At 41.7% G+C, this 23,161-nt stretch overlaps 1 protein-coding gene across 3 annotated transcripts in view; it reads left to right on the top strand.

The window, feature by feature from the left end:
- LOC138735947 (pleckstrin homology domain-containing family G member 4B-like) overlaps positions 1–23,161 on the top strand; it is a 136,042-nt gene that overhangs the window by 71,709 nt on the left and 41,172 nt on the right. For all 3 annotated transcript variants that reach the window (XM_069884639.1, XM_069884640.1, XM_069884638.1), the window contains exons 4-8: positions 12,321–12,401; positions 12,727–12,850; positions 15,749–15,842; positions 16,943–17,029; positions 18,592–18,708. In XM_069884639.1, the coding sequence (XP_069740740.1) occupies positions 12,321–12,401; positions 12,727–12,850; positions 15,749–15,842; positions 16,943–17,029; positions 18,592–18,708 (503 nt within the window). The remainder of the gene's footprint in view (positions 1–12,320; positions 12,402–12,726; positions 12,851–15,748; positions 15,843–16,942; positions 17,030–18,591; positions 18,709–23,161) is intronic.

Genomic DNA, 23,161 nt, shown 5'->3' with positions numbered 1-23,161 from the left:
GTGAAGTTATACCAAACATTTCAGACCACAGAAAGGTGGATTGTCTGGCAGTAGTCATGTCCTGCAGTTTTGAGATGTTAAGTAAAAATTGGATATTTATTGAAACTCATGGCAAATTAGAACAGGTCGGGACAAGCTGAGAGTGATTGGATGCCTTATAAATAATGTTATCTATTGTGCATGGTTCAGGAATTATATCTTAATCTTGTGTGGGAATTTTGCTGTCTTCAACAATGAATGTCACAACGGCACCATCAGGCAGCTAAATAGCATGTAATTGCTTCTATTTTGATTAGGTTGCGCTCTTTGAAATAGGCATGAGTGATAATCTTGATCAGTTTTGTTAATGTTGCTGAACGTGAGTTAATCTGAAAACAATTAGCAATTATACCACTTGTGGTGCATCCAAGTTAAAATCTTGGAAGATGACAGAAACGTCTAATAGCTTTATTGATAGGCATGATCCAATTTCTTAAACATATTTGAAGTGAATGAAAATATACCTATTCTTGTTCTGAACCAGAAAAGATCCCCCGGCCCATGCAGTCAGCTGACTCTCTCAATTCTGATCTCCAGTTCTTTGCAGGTGGGGGCTCGTTCAACCAGATTTTAGAAAAATAAATGATCATTCTCAATCCTTAATGTAATATTTTCATGTTAGTTTGACTAATGAAATTGGAAGCCAAATCTAATGGAATCAAGAGAAAAACTAAGCCTTTTTCTCCTCTCCCATTCTTGTTTCTTTTAAAATTGGGTTTGTAGCATCTTACGACAAACATTTTATTTTCAATAGGGATAGATCATTAGTAGTGGCATCGAGAGCAGAGTCTCTGCCTTCCAGCTCCGGCCGCCCAGAACAATCCTGACCTCTTGTGGTGCCTGTGTGGAATTTACTCATTCTCCCTATGACCACCTGAGTTTTTCTGGGTGCCATGATTTCCTGCCCACGTCCCAAAGACATGTTATTTGGCAACTTAGAAAATTCCCCCTAGTTTTGGTGGAATTTGAGGAGGATAGAGAGGGAATGCAAATGTAGGGAGAATATAATGGGAGTCCTGAACGATTCATGTAAATGAGTGATTGATGGTTTCTATGAACTTGCCACAAGACTTGTTTTGATGTCCTATAGTTCACTGACTCCACGCAAACTTTTTAGATTGTTGACAGTCTAGTGAGATCTTGTCCTATAGTTCACTGACTCCACGCAAACTTTTTAGATTGTTGACAGTCTAGTGAGATCTATAGCCTACGACTCCTGCATCATGCAGGAACCTTGTGGTGCTGCTCACTGCTGGGGAAACTACCGCTTGCTGACTGAGCTCATGCTCTGGCATTTCAATCTACAGGAGCTGCTTGTGAAAAAGCAATGCATAGGGAAATGGAGTGTTACTGAGATTGTAAATAGTAAAATGTGGCCACTTGGCCTCCAGAAGGGCAACACAATTGGTGCAATGGTTAGCACAACACTATTTAATTGCCCAGCAACACAAGTTCAAAACCAGCGCTGTCTGTAAAGAGTTTATAGATCTCCTTGCATTTGCATGGGTTTTCTCTGGGTGGTCTGGTTTGCATGGGTTTTCTCTGGGTGGTCTGGTTTGCATGGGTTTTCTCTGGGTGGTCTGGTTTGCATGGGTTTTCTCTGGGTGGTCTGGTTTCTCCTCACCCTCCAAAAACATACGGGGTTTGTAGATTCATTTATGTATTTAAGTGGCATGGATTCATGGGCCAGAAGGGGCTGTTACCATGCTATATCTCTAAAATAAATAAAAAATTGTGAACAGCAAGTGGATGGTCATCTGAAACTGTGGGAATAGGTTGGAATCTTCAATGTGTGTGCCCCTATCAAAACGCTTGATGGTAGGAAGTGATGGAGGTGACTGCAGGTTGACAGTTTGCAGCCTAGAACACAGTACCATTCAGAATAGCCCTTCTCAGGGTGAAAAAGAAAGTTTAGAAATGTGATCGTCTTTGCAGATCATATTGTTGTGAACAGCTGGCAGGCATTTCCTCAATGTTGATATGAGTTTCAAATGGTGCATTTGCCCACCTGGCTCCAGTGTAGTGGACATCACTATGAAGGTGTGGAGTGATCTGTGTGTGAGAGAAGTTGTGGGACCATCTACATGAGTCAAATCCTGCAGGCAGATTTTTCTGTGGTGCCATGAAGAAGAATTCAATCTTTTATCTTTAGATTTGTCTTGATGAAATTTAATTTTTACTGCCGAGAAGTCAGCAAACACATTCAGTGACCAGAAGACAGGTCTGAAGACATTGTTTATCAAGTTCTGTGTTACTGCAGTTTTAGTTTTGAATTTCTCTTGGTTCAAGTCATGTTTCAAATTCCATTTTCATGTCTGTACAGAGTTGCATTGGCACAGGTTTATGAATATTGCTGTTGTTGGAGTAATTAACAAAATGTACATTGCTGTTGAGGTAATGCATTTAATATCAGCCGTAAGATCTGATTAAAATGTAGCCAGACAAATAGGGTTCTGCTGTGGTCTTTTTAACTTGATAAATTATATTACTTTAAGAATGAATATGCAACAAACTCAATCATGATAGCTGGTTCACAATGTCAAATCCCAAGTTGATTGTGCTTTTGGCATTGGGAAGATTGTCATTACCTCTTATTCTGGACACTCCAGTGCAAATCAACTATCCATGCCTTTTAAAAGAGATTTAGTATGAAGGTCTACAGATTAAACTTTATTTTCTGGTTCTGCCCTGATAAGTCAAGGCTTAATCCCTTTCCTCATACTTCCTTCTTGCATCCTTTTTATTCTTGAAAGGAATCCTTCGGAAAAATGAAAACATTTCCTTGCTGTTGCACTATTGATTTATCACATTAGGACTGGAAGTAGTGATTAATAGGCTTTAATCTCCATAGATCATCAGCACGTCTCGCACGTTACCGGCCCGGTTCTGAGGCAGGTACTGAGGGAGGGGTTTGGGCGTAACAGCCTTTATGAGGATTCTGAGAGGAGGAGTCACAGGTACAGGGGCGGGCCAGCCCATACAGTACATTCATACAGGCAGTGCTAACAGCTAGCAGAGGTTTCACCACACTTGCTATTTTCAAAATCAGTGCATTGTGGAAGTTGCTATGCAAACTAAATTCAAACACAGTGCATCATGCTAAAGGGAAACAGAGCTATACAGACAATAAATTCTGCATTCTAAATGATTGAAGTGTTTAACTCCAGCATTGCAAAACTGCATCTTATGCTCTTTAATCTGCAGTATCCATGGTATTCATGTATGCCTGTGGGAAAGGTTGATTTCCCCTTTTCATTTGTTAGCTTTTACTTCCCCTGCAGAAATCAGTTATCTATTCAGTGCCATCCAGGGAGTATTCTGACTTAAATATATAAAAGCATACAGAGTTCAAAGCTGATAGTTCAGGACACCATGGTCAAGCAGAATAGGAAAAGGTTTAAGTGGTTATGTGAAGCTGACCCCCGTTTTCAAAAGCCTTCTGATTTTTGATTCTGGCAGAGACCATAATTTATGAGTAAAATGCTGGAAATACTCAGCATGTTGGACTTCACCTGTGCAGAAAGAAAAGAAGTTGATGCTTCATCTTAATGAGGTAAAGTTAGAAAATAAGCATATTTTAATGGCAGGAATGAGGTGGTCTGAAGAAAATGAAAGAAAAATCCAAGAAAGTTTGGAGTCTTAAAGAGACTAAAATGGCACAAGTAATGGTTCTTGCTGTGAAGGGGTGGTAATGGCTTGTTAATCACAACTGCTCTGTCTGGAGGAGGTGTAACTAGAAAGAAATGAAAAGAAACAGAGGAATAATAAAATCAATGCTGGAACTGTAAGATATAAAATACTGCACTTGATGGAAATTAGAAATATTCAACAAGTCAGGCAGCATCTGTGGAGAGAATAAAAGCAGAGTTAATGATGCAGATTGATGTCTTTCATTAGAACTGGTCATTTGTGACATAAGGCTTTTTCAGGTGCGTTCTACACTAAGAATGTGCCTGAAGAAGCAGAAACGGCCTTTTAAGTTGCCGTTCAGGTGGCAGTGTTTAAAGAGCAACGCTGACCACCTGAAGGACACAGCTGCACAGGAGGCGACTCTGAGCCCACTCTGACTCCTGCCCAGTGTCAGCTGTGATCAGCAGCCTGACCCTTTAACATCCACTTTCAGCCAGCTGCATTCAAGTGGCTGGGAGAGCCACTGAGCTGAGCTGATTATCCCTCTCGGAGGAGGGTTACGTAGCTCGCCTCAAGAGTGCCTCCAACACATTCAGGCGGCCTCAAAGCAGCCGCATATCACCTAAACACGCAGCTTTACATGCGGGGCAATTGGCCACCTGAAACTGCCTATAGACTGGAAAGGCTGGCTCTCTGAAATTAGTGAATTCAATGCCCATTCCTATTAAGTGCCTAAATGGAAGATTAGATGTTCTTCCTTGAGCTGGTATTTGGTTTTATTGAACCAGTGTTTGAGGCTGAAGACGGGAGAAGTTAGAGTGGGGATGGAATGGAGAGTTCAAATGAAAAATAAACCCATGGTCCTTCCCAATTTGCCTCTGTTCACTTATACATAGTACTGGTGATGCTTCCAGTCTTATAAATAACTCAAATGTTTCCTCATCATTGCTGCCAATTTTCTTGCAACTCTGGCTTTCTCATGTCTGACTCTTCCTGTTTAAGGACCTGGCATAGTTAAGCTTCACTTAATTCTTTGTAAGAAAGGGTCTTGTATGGGAAAGACTGACAAGATATTCCTATAACTTCCTGAACCTTATAGAACTCAGAAACATTTATGAGGTTTGACAGAGTGAGGAGTCCAGAACTAAGAGCATGATATCCGAGTGAACAATTCTCCAGTCAGGACTGAGATAAAGTGTGCTGTTATATAGTTGCAAATCTTAGGAATTTTCTCCTTCATAAGACATAAATGGATATTTATTTTAGACAACTACAGGATTAGGAGTTAAGGTGACCAATTTAAAAGCAAAGATTGCATCAACCATTACTTCAGAGACTGACAGAGCAGGCTAAATGACCTACTCCTGAATCAGACGACTCTTTTGGTATGCAGTGCCCATGCAGACCACTGAGTCTACAACGGTTCTCTGAAGAACAATTCGATGAGTTCCTCCAGCCGACGCTGTCTTTGAACCCTTTCAAATTATCTTTTTCCTGAGTGCATCCCATTCCTTTCTGAAAACTCTGATCATCTGTTCACAATAAACTGTAAACCAGACTCTGTGTGAAAATCTTTTGCTTTACTTTTTCTGCAAATCTTTTGAATCATTGTCTCCCAAGTCCTTTAACTATCCATCTAATAGGAAGGAAATAAGAAATAGGAGAAAGAGTAGGTCATCCGGCCTGTCAAGGCTGCTCCGCCTTTCAATGAGATCTTGGCAGATCTGATGATAGAGGCTCATCTCCACCAACCTGCCTTTTGCCATATCCCTTTACTTTGTAAAAATCTATCCAACCTTGTTTGAGGTAGCCCCCATTGCTTCAATGGACAGCAAATTTCTTAGATTCACCACCCTCTCCATCCTAAATGTACTTCCCTGAATCATGACGTTATGTCCCCTAGTTCTAGTCTCCCCCATTTACCTCTTTGCTCAAACTGGCCATGATCTTCTGCATCTTAATTCAATTTCTTATCCACATTGCTCCATAGAAAGCACTCTAGCTTCTTCCAGTTAAAGACTGATGCTCCCTGGGACTTCAGTAAATCCTTTCTGTAAAATATTTCTTCCCGGTGAGGCAACCAGATTTGGAAGCAAAACTCCAGTTGTAGCTAAACCTCAGTTTTATGAAGGTTCAATATAATCTTTTTGCTTTTGTCATCTACCCTTCAATTTTCAACACCCAAGGTTTCACATCTTTTACCTCCTTCTTGACATGATTTGCCATCTTCCAAGATTTAGGCATGACTGTATCCATGTCCTTCTATTTCTGCACACCTTTTAGAACTGCCTACTGATTTAAATTCACTAAACTATAGTCATATATTTTGGTGTACAAGTCAACCCCCATTTTTCAGCCTAATTTTAAGGGTGTTATGGTATATCTGGCTTATAAGTTGACTCCCATTTTTTGAGCTGTCTGGGCCTCCCAGGAACAACCCAAATTTTTAAAAAAACGCCCCAATCACAAGTAACAAAGCTGTAAATTAGGAAGTAAATAAAAACCTCAGTCAACCAGACAGCAACAGCCCATGGAGCTGGAAAGGCGACATCATGCTCCAGGCGGGAGCAGAAACCTCGGCCTACCAGGCAGTGACGGCCCCTGGAGCTGTAGCGCCGGCATTGTGCTCCCAGCAGGAGTAGGAACCTCAGCCTACCAGGCAGGAGTGGCGACCTCAGGGTCCCAGGTAGGAGCGGTTATGGCGGCACCCAGCAGTGAGGAGCGGCAGTGCCGACGGTGGGGAGATGCTTCCAGCATCAACATAGGCCAAATTGACGTCAATTTGTTTATTTTTAGTGAATTTAAGGTCTCAAACGTATATCTGGTGTATAAGTCGACCTCACCCCCTTTTGGAGAATTTGTTTTTAGGGTTTCACGACCTGACTTGTACCTCAAAATATACAATATATATTTTTGGAATTATGCAAAATGAACCAACTATTTACATTTAATGGCCTGTGGCTCTCCTTTCAAATGAATGAGCCTACATCAGATGTGCCAGAAGAGCTGATGTAGAGCTGTGGGGCTGGATGCACAGTGTCATTGACCCCTGAGCTCAGAATTTTGTGTATGCCCCTGGACGCCATAGATTCCAGTGTTGGAGCACAGGTCAGATGCATTTGACCTCCAGCAAGTTCCACATTTCTCTAGAGCAGTGCACTAGAGAAATACACTGATGCCTTTGTCAGCTAGTTATCTAGTTCATTGTCTCTCATCATTTCTCATGATAAAGTATACCACTTTGCATTTCTCTGTGTTATGTCTTCCCTGCATTTTATCTACATGTAATTGCAATATGTAAAGCCCTCCAAAAGGTAGTGGATGCAGCCCAGGACATCACATGCAAAACCCTCCCCACCATCGAGAACATCTACAGGGAACGCTGCTGTCGGAGGGCAGCAGAAATCATCAAGGATCCACACCCCCCAGCACGTGCTCTGTTCTTGCTGCTGCCATCAGGAAAGAGGTCTAGGTGCCACAAGACTCATACCACCAGGTTCAGGAACAGATGCTACCCCTCCACCATCAGACTCCTCAACAACAAACTCAATCAGGGACTCACTTTTGCACCTTACTGATTTTTTTTGTTCTCTCTGCATTTCTTTATTTGTTTACATGTGTGCGTTGTGTACAGTTTTTTTTTTTGCCTTGCCTCGCCCGCAGGAAAAAGAATCTCAGGGTTGTATGTGAAGTCATGTATGTACTCTGACAATAAAGCTTCTGAATTCTGAAATGTGTGTACATTCTCCTCAATGTTTGCACAGCCACAATGTTTTTGAGTTAGACATAAATTTGGAAATGTTACTCTACATACCTATGTCAAAACCCATTAATATGTATATAAAACAACGTTCCCTGCATTGATCTCGGGGGAACACCGCAGTCTCCCTCCTCCAGCCTTAAACAACCCTTTAGCAGATTACTCTGCTTTGTGTCCTTAAGCCATTTTCTTTTCCATGCTGGCACAGATGCTTTTATTCCATGGGGCCTCAGTTTTATTCGCTGGTCTTTTATGTGGGACTTTGTTTAACAGCTGCTGAAAGTCCACTGCATTCCTTCCATTAATCTTCTCTGTCATCTCATCAAAATAAAAATCAGTCAGTGAGTCAGCCAAACATAACTTGTCTTTTAATGAATCTCTTCTGGCTCTTCTCTGTTTACTGAGTGTCTAATATATTTTTTCTTTTATTGATTCAAAACTTTCCCCACCAGCAAGGTTAAATTGAGCAACCTGTAGGTACTTCAAATATTCTCCCATCCCTTTATGAATGGATTTTAATTCATTTACCACCTTCCTTATATCTTGGAGGATTGGAAGATTATGATAAGTCCTCTAACAACTCTGGACCATTTCCTCATACACCTGCGGTGCATTCTGCTGAGATCAAACTGACATTTACTCTCCAGTCAGTCTTTCTACTACCTCTTCCTTATCAAGTTTCACCCTATCCATTATCTCCATTACCCTTATTTCTATTGAGATTTTGGCAACATTTTCTTCCTCCTAAAGGCCAATACAAAATATTTATTATTATTCTGAACATGCCCAGTACCTCTGTATCAATTCAATCTTTAACCTGAATTGGCCCCATCTTTCCTCTTACGTTTACATGCCTTCCCCCTTTTTGTTTAAATTGTCACATTTTCTTTGAGCTGTTTACTCTTTAACTTGTATTTAACTTTGGTCTCACTTACACCACCAGGCTAATGTGATCCATGCACATTTATTCTTCATATCCCGATCTGCTTCTGTGAGCTCAGGTTTGGATGCTGCCCCTGAGGCATGTACTTTGACTGTCTCTAAAACTGTTGAAGCCTCAAGTATTACTTTGTGAGAAGTTTGAGGAGATTTGGCATGTCACCAAAGACTCCTGAAAACTTCTACAGGTGAACTGTGGAGAGCATTCTGCCTGGTTACATCACTGCCTGGAATGGAGGCGCCAACTCTCAGGACAAGAATAAACTCCAGAGGGTTGTTAATTCAGTCTGTGACATCACAGGCACCAGACTTCACCACTCCATCGAGGACATCTATGAGGCGGTTTTAAAAAAGCGGCCTCTATCCTCAAAGACCCCCACCGCCTAAGCCATGCCTTCTTCACTCTGCTACCATCAGGGAAAAGGTATAGGACCCTAAAGATGAGCACACAGTGGCACAGGGTCAGCTTCTTCCCTGCTGCCATCAGATTCCTGAATAATCAATGAACCAAAGACACTGCTTTACTTTTTGTGCACTGCTATTTAAATTTTTAAAAATATTATTGTTGTAAGATAGTTCATAATACGTATGTGTGTTCTACGACGCTGCCGCAAAACACTGAATTTTGTGACTTGTTCATGACAATAAATTCTGATTTGGAAAAGATCACAGACAGGCTGAATTAGAATCGGACATCATAGTGAATAGTGATTCCATGCTGATCTTTGATTGTACTTTAGTCTGACTAGATCTCTCATTCCCTCCACCACTAAAGAATTTTCTTTCTCACTCGTTTCTTATAATCTAATTGTACATTTTAGTGTAGATTATAATCTGATTGTACATATACAATGTGATGAAACTGCATCTGTCCAGCCACATAAAAAGACGTACAATACCCTAGCTTAAACAATAAAAGCATATATATTGCTAGTTGGATGGCTGAATCGGGAGTGGAATCCTGAAGGCACGTTTCCATAATTACCAGTTAGTACCAGAGTGCAGCAGCCCTTCATTTCCCTCTGGTTCAGATGCAGCTGCAGGTAATCCTGTTTATTTTCCAGAGATTGCACATTTGCGATTAAAATCATCAGGAATGTGGCCCTGGATGGATTCACTTTGAGCCTTAAGCGAATGCCGGCATGCTTAGTGTGCATCTGCTTCCTTTGTCCCCCGTTTCCAGTATTAGACTTGGGGCTAATGGTATTGGGGCCCACTGCCTTCATTAAGTCATTTTCTAGAATATCTTCATGATCTGGTCCTCTAGCTTGGTAGGCCCTCAGGGTTTAGGGTTCCTTATATTTGGCAGTGTTTTCTGATCATAAACAAGATGAACAGAATGAGAGATTACACCTTTGGAACCAGAATAGCCACTGCAGTCATGTATGCCTATGCCGTTACTTCACTTACATCTCACTGCTCTGACTTACATGTAGGATATTTTTAGGCCGCATCGCATCTGAACGAGACTTCTCCTTGTCGTTGATTCCTATGTAATCGCTATGGTTATAAGAACATTCTAGGCAACCCTAATTAAGTGCCAGTCATTATTGCAACCATCCGAGAAAGTGGTGCAATCTGCAACTACACTTTACAGGTCACTTGTGTATTTACCTGGAGTTAATTGTATCCCTGTGAAGGTTAATATCTATATTATCCATCCATGTCATTGCAGTTGAATTCATGCTTGATGAAGAAACCACTGCACTTTTATTTTCTTCTATGGATTTCAGTGCATAGGTCAGAACTCAGTCAAAAGCTTCTCTCCCAAGGAGTGATAATGCTCAGATATCCTGGCAAGCTATTCCTTCTAGTTTATTACGAAAACACTGGAGGAACTCTGCTGGTCTTTTCAGCACCTATAGGAGACAAAGATTTATTGCTGACGTTTCGAGACTGAGCCCTTCAAGGAAAAATGAGAAAAGGATAAATCAGAAAGTCTCAGAATTCAAACAATGGGGGAGGAATCCAGACTAGCAAAAGGTGTTAATTGGATGTGATAAGGTACTAGACAGAATTGATCCTGTCTGTGCAAAAGGAGACGGGGAAGGGAGAGACAATGGGTGAATGGGGGAGGGGGAGGGTTAACTAAAGCCAGGGAAAGGAGAGATGACGAGGGGAGAAGGGGTGGTGGGGGTTTAACGAAATCCAGAGAAGTCTATATTAATGCTGTCTGGTTGGAGGTTGCCCAGTCAGAAGATGAGGTGATGTTCATCCAATTTATGAGTGGTCTCAGACTTGCAGTGCATGAGACCATGGGCAGGCATGTCAGCAAGGGAATGGAATGGAGAATTGAAATGGGTTGCCACTGGGAGATCCAGCCTATTGCAGTGGACAGAGCCAAGGTGCTCAACAAAGTGATCTCCCAGTCTGGGGCCAGTCTCTCTGATGTAGAAGAGATCACAGCAGGAGCACTGGGTGCAGTAAATGCCCCCTGCAGATTCACAAGTGAAATGTTGCTTCATTTGGAAGGACTCTTTGGGGCCCTGAATGGTGGCGAGGGAGGAGGCGTGGGTGCCAGTGGGGCATCTCCTGCAGTCACAAGGTTGGTTCCAAGGGGACGATTGGTGGGGAGGGAGAAGTTGACAAGGGAGTCATGGAGGGAGTGGTCCCTGTGGAAGACAGAGAGGGTAATATGTGTCTAGTGGTGGGATCATGTAGTAGGTGGTGGAAATGGCTGAGGAGAGTGTGTTGGCTGTGGAAGCTGGTGGGGCTGTAAGTAAGGACAAGGAGAATCCTGTCCTTGTTGCATGTGGGGTTGAAGGGGGCCAGGGCATATGTGCGAGTAATGGAGGATTTGCAGATGAATGCCTTGTTGATAGTGGTAAAAGGAAAGTCACGTTGTTTGAAGAAGGAAGACATCTCTGATCTAGCATGGAAGTCTTCATCCTGGGGTGCTGATGATACAGAGATGGAGGAATTGAGAGAATGGAATGGAATCTGTACAGGGGACAGGGTGGGGGGAGGTGTCATCGAGGTAACTATGAGAGTTGGTGGGTTTGTAGAAAATGTCTGTCGAGAGTAAGTACCCTGAGATGAGACTGAGAGATCAAGGAAAGGGAGAGCATTGCTAGAAATGGACCAAGTGAATTTGAGGTCAGGGAGGAATTTGGCAGCGAGTGGATGAAGTCAACAAGCTCATCATGGGTGCATGAGACAGCACCAAAATAGGCATCGATGTAGCAGAGGAAGAGTTGAGGGGCCTTGCCTGTCCAGGCTTGTAGCCTGGATTGCTCCATATAGCCAACAAAAAGGCAAGCATAGCTGGGTCCCCATGTGAGTACCCATGGCTACCCCTTTAATCTGGAGAAAGTAGATGAGTCAAAGAAAATATTACTGAGGGTGAGAACAAGTTCTGCCAACTGGAGGAGGGTGGTGGTGGTGAAGGGGGATGGTTGGTTCTATTGTCCAGAAAGAAACAAAAGGCTTTGAGGCCTTTGGTATAGGGAATGGAGATGTTTAGGAATTGAGGTGATCGAATTCAGGGGACTGGAAGTTGTTGAAGTGATGGAGTGCATGTGAAGTGTCCTGGATGTAGGTGGGGAGGGACTGGGCCAGAAGGTACAAAACAGAGTCATGGTAAGCGGAGACCAATTTGGTGGGGCAGGAGCACGCAGACATGATGGGTCAGTCAGGATGATTGGATTTGTGGATCTTGGGCAGGAGGTAGAAACGGGTGGTGTGGGTTTGGGAAGCCATAAGGTTGGAGGCCTTGTCAGAGGTGACCAGAAGTGATGAGTTCAGAGATGGTGCATGATACAGTGGTTTGATGAATTTTGCTGGGGTCCTGTTGGAGGCCCGAAACATCGGCAATATATCTTTGTTTCTTTTAGATGCTGAAAAGACCAGCTGAGTTTCTCCAGCATTTCGGTGTGCTTTCGACAATCACAGGGTCTGAAGCCTATTGTCCTTCACTCTTCCAGTTTATTAACCAGTGACCTTTCTTTATTAGAACGGCTACAGAAGAGGTTTCCTACTCAACGCTTGGATTTAAATCGTGATCTTTTACATTCAGGATTCGCTTGTTTACCAGGTAATTTCAGTTATGAGCATTAAGCCAAAGACACTGCATGCATAGGGTAGACTTTTAATGAATTACAAGATAATGATGTTGCAAATAGAGGGGAAATATTGGAGACAATTTTTTTTCTAAAAGGTGGAGTCTCTTAGCCAAAGTTCAATAGTTTTTCACCTTTTCAAATGTATTTTCTTCCTTACCCTGACCAGGATTTGCATTGTATGTGATGTCCCAACACTATCAGATACGTGTCTATAGTTTTCATCAGAAGTCGTAATGATTTAAAAAGAGAGGTGGATGAAGCCATAATCTGACATTCTGTTCTAATCTTTATTTCCAGGGAGCAGAGATAAGTCAGGGAGAGCGGTTTTACAAATCTGCACTGATAATAGCTTCCTACAGGGGAAACCCTGTACCAGCAGTGATCTTGTCAATCTTCTACTGTACCTCCACAATATTCCCAGGTGAGATTTTCCATAGTATTGTTGCTTCATTACAGGAAGATGTTCCACATTTTGGGGTAATTCTATTTTTCCATTTTGGGCAGAGAGATGCCTTTAGCAGTGTGTAGCGTGAATAAAAACTCTCAGTCTCACAGTAGTCTTCAGAGGGGTTCTGGGTTTAGGCGGGAAACTATGTGAGCAGATGGGGGTGGAGCCAGCCATCAGCACAACTCACTACCGGTGAATTTCAGTTCACTGCACAGTGTGGAAATTACAGCCAGTCACCACAGTGCCAAGATAGTGACCAGTTAACAAAATCTAACTCCAATCAAATGCATCATACCTGTACAGACCACCTCAGGCAGTAGACTGCTTGGTTTGGCTGGATGTAAAATTTAATTGCTGCAGTGATGAAAAGCTCAGTGCTGATGCTCATTCTCATTTGAGCTACCGACACAGAACTTAGCAATTTTCTTCCACATCTGAGGATTGGAAAGCCAAGATCATCCAGCTTTGATGTGCATGGCACAGTGGTGGAGCAGTAAATGCTCCGGTTGTGTATCTCCAGGAACATGGGTTCAAACCTGACTTTGGGCAGTCACAGTGTCAATATTGCATGTTCTCTCCATGACCATAGCAGTTTCCTCTGGCTACTCTGTCCCAAAAGATGTACTCGTACATTAATCTGGAGCTGTAAATGACCCCTTAGAGAAGGAAATCTGCAGAAGAATCAAACGAGAGTTGACATGCAAGAGGGAGAGAACAAAGTACAGGAAAATAAGGAAAGGGGAAATGGAATTCTTGGGGTTGGTCTGAGCCTGACAGGAATCCTGTGGGTTGAATGGCCATGTTTTAATTAAGTCAAATTACTTTGGTGTGCTTATCTGGGTTTGTACGTAAAGTGTTTGTGCAGTCTGTCAATTTTGAAATGGAATTGCTTTACATAGCTGGCTACATCTTTGTTTATTTCATTCTTTTACAAGCGACGTGTTTTCCATAATATGCAATCAAAGTGAATCCTGAAACACATCTGAAGAACACAAGTTTGAGATATTTCAGTGCTTTATTTGGTGGCGGGGTCCCAGGGTTTGTGAATGTCATTAGCAATGGATTAGTACTGCCATCTACTGGCAATAAAAAATGTGGTGGTGTAATGAGGACCCAGGCTTGCATTTGTGCATTTCCTTAGGTGGACTTTATTTTTAACTTGTAGTCACTCCTGTTATGCAAGGAATTGTAGCAGCCAAATAACTCACTGCAAGATCCATCATGTCACCTGACACAGAGAAAAACTTCTGCAAAACTAGCAACTGTTGGAGTAGATGATTTAAAGCCTCATCTGGCACCTTATAGATTCCTGCAATCCATCAGTGCTTGACTAAATTGTCAACCTACGTTTTATTTTTGGCTAAAGCTGCTGGAATGGGAGTTGAAACTGCCTTTCTGGTCCTGAGGTGAACATTCAAGGTCATCTTCCGACATGGGCTAAGCCACATTATGGGTGTTTTTAAAAATATTTGATGATGGGATTTGGGATGTGTTGGCCAATCTGAATTAATCACTCGCTTGCAATGGACAGGTAATAATGGGACTTCTTCAATGATCCATTCTGGCTGGTGAAGATTTTTCTGGATCTGCATTAGACAAATGGTTCAGGGGTTTAAACCAGCAACCCTAATTTCCCAACAAGAGAGCACATAATTTATTTAGTTCTGAGGGTTTCAGGAATAAATGGGTTGTTTTTTCTTTGAATATTTTATTATAATTTTCATTGACTCCTAAAATTCAAACCATATAATCTTTTTTAAAGTTCATGTAACATACAATCTGTGTTTATTTAAATTAAATTAAATTAAATTAAAAAGAAGGTGAAAAAAATCAAAACAGAACTGAAAGAAACATGTTGCCTGCACCATGTCCTGCTTCTTGGATCACATTTATTTCCCTGCTGGGATGGATTACTGCAGTACCCCTATTTTGAAGGAGGGTGAGGACCTAAATCAATCTGAGTGCCAAATTATTTCAAGTGAGGTTTCCACACCTGAACGAATACATTATGTTTCTTCCTTAGATTGTATGTGGTTTTCTCCAGGGGAATGCAAAACAAGGGGTTATTTGTTGTGTCAAGTGATTCAGTTTTATTGAAAAATGAAATGTAAAGAAAAATTGGTGACTTATTCCAAACTGCAGGGAGTCTGTCATTTTTTTTTTCCCCACAAGCAATAGGGACTGATGCTGTGGATGGGAGGTTTAGTCACACATGGTAAGCTAGCCATTCCAAAGGAGGACATGGTTATAGGTTACCATATATATTATATATGTATATGTAGAGTAATATATGGTAACCTAAGACCATGTCCTCCTTTGGAATGGCCATCCGCATGGCATGTCATACAAAGTAAGGCCCTCAGAACATTCACTGCTACTTGCCTGTCCAGATGCTGACTTGTGGAGTCTAGCAAGGGTAAATTGATCTGCATGGAGTCCCTGTGCAATGCATTAACCTGCTTATTCCTTGTATCCACTGCTAATCCCAGCCGACAGTCCTCCTTCATCTACCAACGCCTTTCTGATCTTTCACTCATCTGTGGCTCCCAGGCAAGCATACCAATCATCCACTCAGCCTAGCCCTTGTAGAACAAAGCACCGGTTGGTTCTCTGCACACTCTCAGCCTGATACACCGCAGTAACTGCCATTCATTTCTAAACACTGATCTGTAACTGAGGCCTTAAAAATAAGGCCTTGAAAATTCTACTGTGGGTTGTGAACAGGACAAATTCCAGCAACACTCCTTTCGCATTTATATGGATAGTAGATCTTGTTCTATTAGGCATTTGCACATCCACATTATGCTGAAGTTCATGAATGCTAGGGTAAACATAAGTGATTTACCATCATTTAAACTTGCCTCATCACAGGAAGGAGGTTGGAGATCTGGGTCTGGCCATAGTGGTGGATGCCAGAAAACGCCCCCCACAGCCTGTACTATTGAAAGCTTTTGGATTACTGCAGGTGAGCATAAATGAAATAATACCATTTCAATTCTGCACCCCACTTCCTGACCCAACATGTCTGTCCATAGACTTATGTACTGCCAAACCAAGGCCACCTATAAATTGCAGGAGCATCAACTAATAACCATCTGGGCACTCTCTAACCAAATGGCATTAACATTCTGCAGGTTCTGTTAGGTCACTCCCCTCATAGGGTGACCATTTCCAAAAAGGAGAACATGGTAACCTGGTCAGAAGTTACCATATTTTTATATAGAGAGACATATATAGATAGATATATACATATAGACATAGATAGATATACATACACACACAGTATGTTTCAACAATATATTTTTTAATAAAATTTAAACCATATTGCAAAAGCAACAAATGCACACTCACTGTGCATGTATGTAAGGTAACCTATGAGCATGTGCTCCTTTTGGAATGACCACCTTATTTCCTGTCTCCCTCACTTCCCCTCCTACTGTCTCTTTTCCTCCAGCTCTCCACCCTTTCCCTTTCTACTCACTTTACTCAACCTTTTTCTTTCCACTCACATACCACTAAGTAATCCCTATGCCATTGGTGCTATGTAATTAGTAAGGGGTGGCTTGAGGTAGTATGTGAGTGGGAAGGGAAGGTTGAGAACCACTGCTCTAGACCCAATTGCTACTGAAATATTTTGCTTGAGAAAAATGGTCATTGGCCCATTTCCTTTGGAGTGATGAAACCTTGCACATAATGAGTCAATTAGGTATGATTAAAACAGAGATTTTTCAAGTTTTTGCTTTCCACTCACGTACCATCTTAACTAATCCCTCATCCCTAATCACCTATGGTATAGGGATTGCTTCAAGTGGAATGTGAGTTTAGCGGGCATTTTGAAAACCACTGATTTGAACCATGTTGATGAAGGCAGGCTCTATTAAGGATGCAGGCTCTTGTTTCCTGAGTTTTCTTTGCTCCACTTAGAAAATACTTTGATTCCTGAAACATCCAGGTTGCCTTTGAGTTTGGTCACTGTCTGAAGAGAGGGAACTCACATAATTGGTCAGCTTGTATGCGAAGCACTCATGTTTCCAGTATTGCAATGACTGTTGTTTCATTCTATAGGAACGTATTCCCCACTCCATCCACTGTGTACTGATATTGACAGATAAAGAAGCTATGCTCAAACTCGAGAAATGTCCAGGAATATCAGTAAGTGTTATTGATAAGAAATCTCACCTGCACAAAAAGGTTGTTTCAAATTCCAAATGGCACCGCTTTATGCCAGTCAGACCTGTTCCATTGGCATTTTACACTTATGTTTTCTTGTGGGAGAACTCATGGAGTGGCCATCGTCAATCTCACTCTATATAGGCTGGTAAGGTAAACTCGTGAGAAAGGCAAACACTTTTGTACTTGACTCTACCACTGAATCCAAAATGAAACTGAGTTGATTATTCCTTTCTTCTGTACCAGGCGTTTCTTGGATCAAGTTCCACTCCAGAGACCTGAGCACAAATGCCAGACCTAGAAATTTAAATGCACAGTGATTTATGATGATTTCTGAGTTGTTTTGTGCCATGCCAGAAATGAGAATGGGTAATCTTGAGCTTGGTAGCTCAGCCATTTTGCACAAGAGCTTGATTGAAGTTGGCTGCGAAATGTTCCTGTTGTTGGGAATGCTTAGCTTTGTCCCATCACTTCCTCTGTGGCAGCATTATTTGAGGAAGGCTCCGGCACCTGACTGAGGACCTGGTTCTGTTAGATCCCCTTTAAACCTATTTATTTACCTGCTCTCCAGCCAATGAGCACTTTTCTGCGGTTGCTGAGGGATTTCAGAACCGTAGACTTTTGAAGGAGACAGTAAAGGAAAGCCTGTTGTCTCAGGTTTAAGTGCAAGGTCTGTGCCATTACTGTTCAGAGTTATCCCTGTTGTCCTACCTCATAGCTAACTTTCAACCAAAATCATAAAACAGATGATCACATTCTGGGAATGGCAGGGTATTATTACAATACCAGATGAAGTCCAATTTACTAAATCTATAAGTGAAATCTAGAGTCATTAATCATGGCCATGAAATCTATTTGATTCATGAAAATCCATGAGGGAACGATAGCCTTTATTGTCGTATTACTTTTATGTGGCTCCATTTTGTAGCAACATAGTTGGTTATGAGCTGCTCTCTAAAGTAACGAACAATTTGTTTGATTAAAAGATGTTCCTTCAAGTTCTACCATCAGATACAAAGATGGCAGCAGGCACACAGGAACATTTCTGCCTGCGAGTGCCCTCTCCAAGTTACACGCATCATCCTTCCATGCAGATGTGTGGCCATTGGCTCATCTACAAGTTGTTTTTTTTTACCCTTGCGGAGCAGAGTTTTGGGAAAGATGTTTTTTTTTGGTCCGCTTTATCTATGAAACTTGAGAGCATCTGTTGAAAATTCTGTGAATGGCCTCCTTAAATGGATGCTCCCAAATAACTGTAGAATTGTTATAGTACAGCAGAAGGACAATCAGCCCAATCTGGTCCATGTTGGCTCCTCGCGGCGGTAACTACGAGGACACACTGATCGAAGCGCATTTGTTTGCTTACACGAGTGGAAATCGAAAGATGTTGAGATAATTATTTCCCTGGCAATGAGTCTCCTCTTCAGGCGAGGTGCACTACAGAATCAGCCTTTATGGGATAAAGAACATTCAAAAATAAGGAAGTCGTGTCCGGTGATATGACAGCTTGTTAAAAAATAAAATGTTTATTTTTTTTTAAACAGATTGAAGTTTTGACATCCTTGAAAACACTGCACAAGTTCATCGACAGCAACCAACTGACTGAAATGCTGGAGGGGACTTTTCCATACAATCACACTGAATGGATTCATTTTCGTATGGTTAGTAGTCAAACTTCTCTGATAAATTTACTGTTTCAATTAAAAAAAAAATATAGTTTGAGTTGCATTTCCATTCAAAAATTAAGCACAATCTCTGCCTGAGATACACCCAACAACCTGGCCTCTTCAGCCTCCCGTGGTAACAAAATCTAGAGGTTCACCATTCTCTGGTTAAAGAAATTCTTCCACATTTCTGTTTTAAATGGGCATATGCAAACCTGAACTTGTGGCCTCTTGTCCTAGATTCCCCCACCAGGGAAAGCAACTTTGCCACATCTACTCTGTCCAAATCTTTAAACATTCAAAATGTATCTATTAGGTCCCCTCATTATTTTGAATTCCCAGGAATACAGTGAAACATGAACGTCTGTAGACACTGTGATTGTAGTCAAAACACAGAAATACAGGAGGAACTCAGCTGGTCTCGCAGCATCCATAGGAAGGAAAGATATATCCCTGATGTTTTGGGCCTTTTCTCAAGTTTTGAGTGAAAAATATCAAGCATCTGAATTAAAGGCTGGGGAAAGAAAAAGGGAACAATTGGAGGAGGAGGAGGACAGAGCCACAGACTAAAGGTGCCACCTGCATATGATAAGAGGATTGGTGGAAATAGATTTTGGCTCTGGAAAAGGGAAGAGAGAATTATACAGGGGGACAGAGGGAAGAAGATGGGGGAGGGGCATTCTAACGGAAACTGGAGAATTTGATGTTAACACCATCCGGTTGGAGGGCGCCCAGAAGGAAGATGAGGGCTGTTCCTCTAATTTGTGGGTGATCTCAGACAGGCAGTGCACGAGACCATGCACAGCAAGGGAATGGGGTGGGGAGTTAAAATGGGTGGCAACTGGTAGACCCATGCTATTGTGATGGACACAAGTGAGTTGCTCAACAAAGCCATCTCCCAGTTTGAATCCAGTCTGTCCGATATAGAGGAGACTATAAAGGGAACACTGGATCCAGTAGCTGACCCCTGTAGATTCACAAATGAAATGTTGTACAGTCCAAGAGCCATCATAAGTTCCCTTCAATCCATGAATCATTCTTGAGAATCTGCTTTGAAACTTCTCCAGTGCTAGCGCATACTTTCTTAAATAAGGAGCCCAAAACTGTACTGCAAACTCCAAGTGAGTCCTCACATACCTTAAAAAGCCTCAGCATCATATCCCTTATACCTATCCCTCTAGATATAAATGCCAACATTGCATTCACCTTCTTCTGGAGGTTAAACTTCAGGGTATCCTGCATGAGGACTCTCAAGTCCCTTTGCACCTATGAATTTTCCCCATCCAAATAATAGTCGGCCCTTTTATTCCTTCAACCAAAGTGCACGACCATGCACTTTCCAACATTGTATTTTATTTGCCACTTCTTTGCCCGTTCTCCTCATCTACCAGAGTCTTTCTGCAGCCTCTCTATTTCCTCATCACTACCTGCCCTGCCACCTACCTTGGCATCATCTGCAAACTTAACTACAAAGCCATTTATTCCATCATCTAAATTATTAATATTCAGCGTATAAAGAAATGACCCCAACGCTGACCCCTGCGGAACACGTTTGGTTACCAGTCGCCAACCAGAGTAGCATCCCTTTATTCCCACTCTCTGTTTCCTGCTGAGCAGTGTAAGGTAAAACATCATGAGATGGGAATGTGTAAGGAGTTACCCTGTGCAGGGCTGTAACAAGATGTGAATGCATCCTTGTACTTACAAGATAAGAGAGACATTGATGGATTGAGAGGCAGGAAGCTAGCAGGGAAAGGATAGCAACAGTTTTAGTCATTGGACAAGTAATGATATGATGATGTTCTAAGCACGTATCCAAGGGTATAAAAAAATCACCATTTTGCTGATAACGGCAGAATGCATTCTCCAACTAACATTGTTAGTTGCAAGTGTTACAATCCGGTAATAAAGAACAAAGAACCCTGATTTCGACTCAGTCTGGTGTTTGTCTCACTCATTCATGAACAAAGCAGACCTAACAGCAGCCAATTCTCTATCTATGCTAGTATCTTTTCTGTAATTCAATGGTCTGTTATGTTGTTAAGCAGCCTCATGTATGTAACCGTGTCGAGGGGCTTTAGAAAATCCTAATAAACAACATCCATTGCTTCTCTTTTGTCCAATTGTCCAATTGGTTGTGGTTTCCTCAACCAATTGCAGTAGGTTTGTCAACAAGATTTTCCCTCAAGGAAACCATGCTGACTTTGGTCAATCTTGTCATGTACCTCCCTCTTTTCAAAACCTCATCCTTGATGATCAACTCCAATCAGGTGCATAATTTCCTTTCTGCTGCCTCCATCCCTTTTTAAATAATGGAGTGACATTTGCAATATTCCAGTCCTCTACAATCTTTTGATACTTGTAAGATCATTACTAATGCCTCCACAATCTCTATAACTACTTCTTTCAGAATGCAAGGGTGGTATTGCATCTGGTCCAGGAGGCTTAGCTATCCTTAGACCTTTCAGCTTCCCAAGCACCTTCTCTCTGGTGATCGTGACTGCACTCATTTCTCTTCCCTGACACCCTTCAAAGTCAGCTAAACCGCTAATGTCTTCTACAGTGATGCAACATTCTCATTTAGTTCCTCTGCTATCTCCTTGTCTTCCATTACAATTTATCCACCGTCATTTCATATCGGTCCTAAATTTACTCTCGCCTCTTTTTTTACTCTTAATCTGTTTTTAAAACGTTTTTAGTGTCCTTTTTGAGATTATTTGCTCACTTTCTTTCAAAGTTCATTATTTCCTTCCTAATGATCTTCTTAGTTGTTTTATGTAAGGTTTTAAAAGCTTCCCAGTCTTCTCTCTTCCCACTAATGTTTGGTTCCTTGTATGACCTTTCTTTTGCTTTTAATTTGGCTTTGACTTTGCTTGTCAGCCTCAGATATGTCACTTTACCATTCAAATATTTCTTCTTATTTGAAACGTACTTCTCCTGCACCTTATTTATTTCTTGCAGAAACTCCACCCATTGATATTTTGCCATCCTCCCTACTTGTGTGCCTTTCCAGTCAATTTTGGCCAGTTCCTCTCTCATACCTCTGTCGTCCCCTTTATTTCACTGGAATACTGATACCTCCCTCTCAAACTGCAAGGTGAATTCTGTCATATTATGATCACTGCCTCCTAAGGATTCCCTTACCTTCAGCTCCCTTATTGACTCTGGTTAATCACACAATGCCAAATCCCGAATTACCTTTTCCGTGGTTGGCTCAGCCACAAGCTGTTCTGTTCTAAGAAGCATCCTGAAGGGATTCGATGAATTCCTTCTCTCAGGTTCCAGCACCAACCTGCTTTTATTGAAGTCTCCCACCATAATTGTAACAATGCCCTTTCAGTAGCCATTCTCAGGGAGCACATTACTCTCTGTACAGATGCAAATCTTTCCTTTATTATGTTATTTAGAAATACATACTTGCTGTTTTCACCCCCTCTGCCCGACCCAAGTTTTCCTTTCAGTGTAACCTACTAGTAGATCTCATGAATATGAAGGAGATTGCTTGCACTTGAACACCCCATTTTGGATAATGTTCTGGATAGTAGAGGAAGGGATGTAATGTTTGAGCTGCCATTATTTGGCAAAGTTGAAAAACAAAACATGAGAGATTAAGCTGATATCTTGTCACAGAATGTAAAGGACACACACACATTCTCTCTCTCTCTCTCACACTATAGAAGAGGAGGGTTTGAGGAGCCTTGCCTGTGTAGACATGCATCTTCACCTCCTATGGACTCTGTGACTGACACCTGCTGAGTTCCTCCAGCATTTTGTGTCATTCCTATAATCACAACTTCAGCAGACTTTCATGTTTCACAGGATGTAAAGGACCAGAGAAATTACTATAATTTTTAAAAAGTAGTGGTCATCATTGAACTCTACTGTCTCCAGCTGTCCAGTATGGAAAACTTGGTAATCATTGTTGACCTTTTTTTTAATCCAAGCTGATGGTGATCTTCCTAAAACAGTTTGGTTAACTCACTTCTGATGAGGTGCTTTGTCAAATGCTTTATTTAAATCCATATACTCCCATAGATGACAAGGGGCTTATTGTTAGAAGTACATTGTGGTTAAAGGAGTTTTTCTGATCATGGCCACGTTGCTTTTTTGTGGGACATTGGCTACTTCATTTCCTACAAAGCCTCAATGAGGCAAGGATTGGCAACAAGTCTGGGACATCCTGGGAAAATGAATGATGCTGACCTCAATTTCCATGGAGTAGGGAGGAGCTCTCCTGCTCATTGAAATAGGTTGGGTTAAGACATAATGTAGGTGTTCTTTTGCAACAGCAAATCCATAACAACACTTGGGGTGAATGAAAAAAAAACATCTATCCCTGCTTTTAATGACTTGGAGTGTGCTGCACACAATAGATGCTGTAACCATCCTGGATTTGAAAAGTTACTTCCTTGCCATATTTAGATGATTGCAAGTGTGAGGCAAAAAGATA

The sequence above is a fragment of the Narcine bancroftii genome, chromosome 6 (genome assembly GCF_036971445.1).
Source record: "Narcine bancroftii isolate sNarBan1 chromosome 6, sNarBan1.hap1, whole genome shotgun sequence".
NCBI classification, from domain to species: domain Eukaryota; kingdom Metazoa; phylum Chordata; class Chondrichthyes; order Torpediniformes; family Narcinidae; genus Narcine; species Narcine bancroftii.
This window is presented reverse-complemented; position numbering and strand designations above follow the sequence as displayed.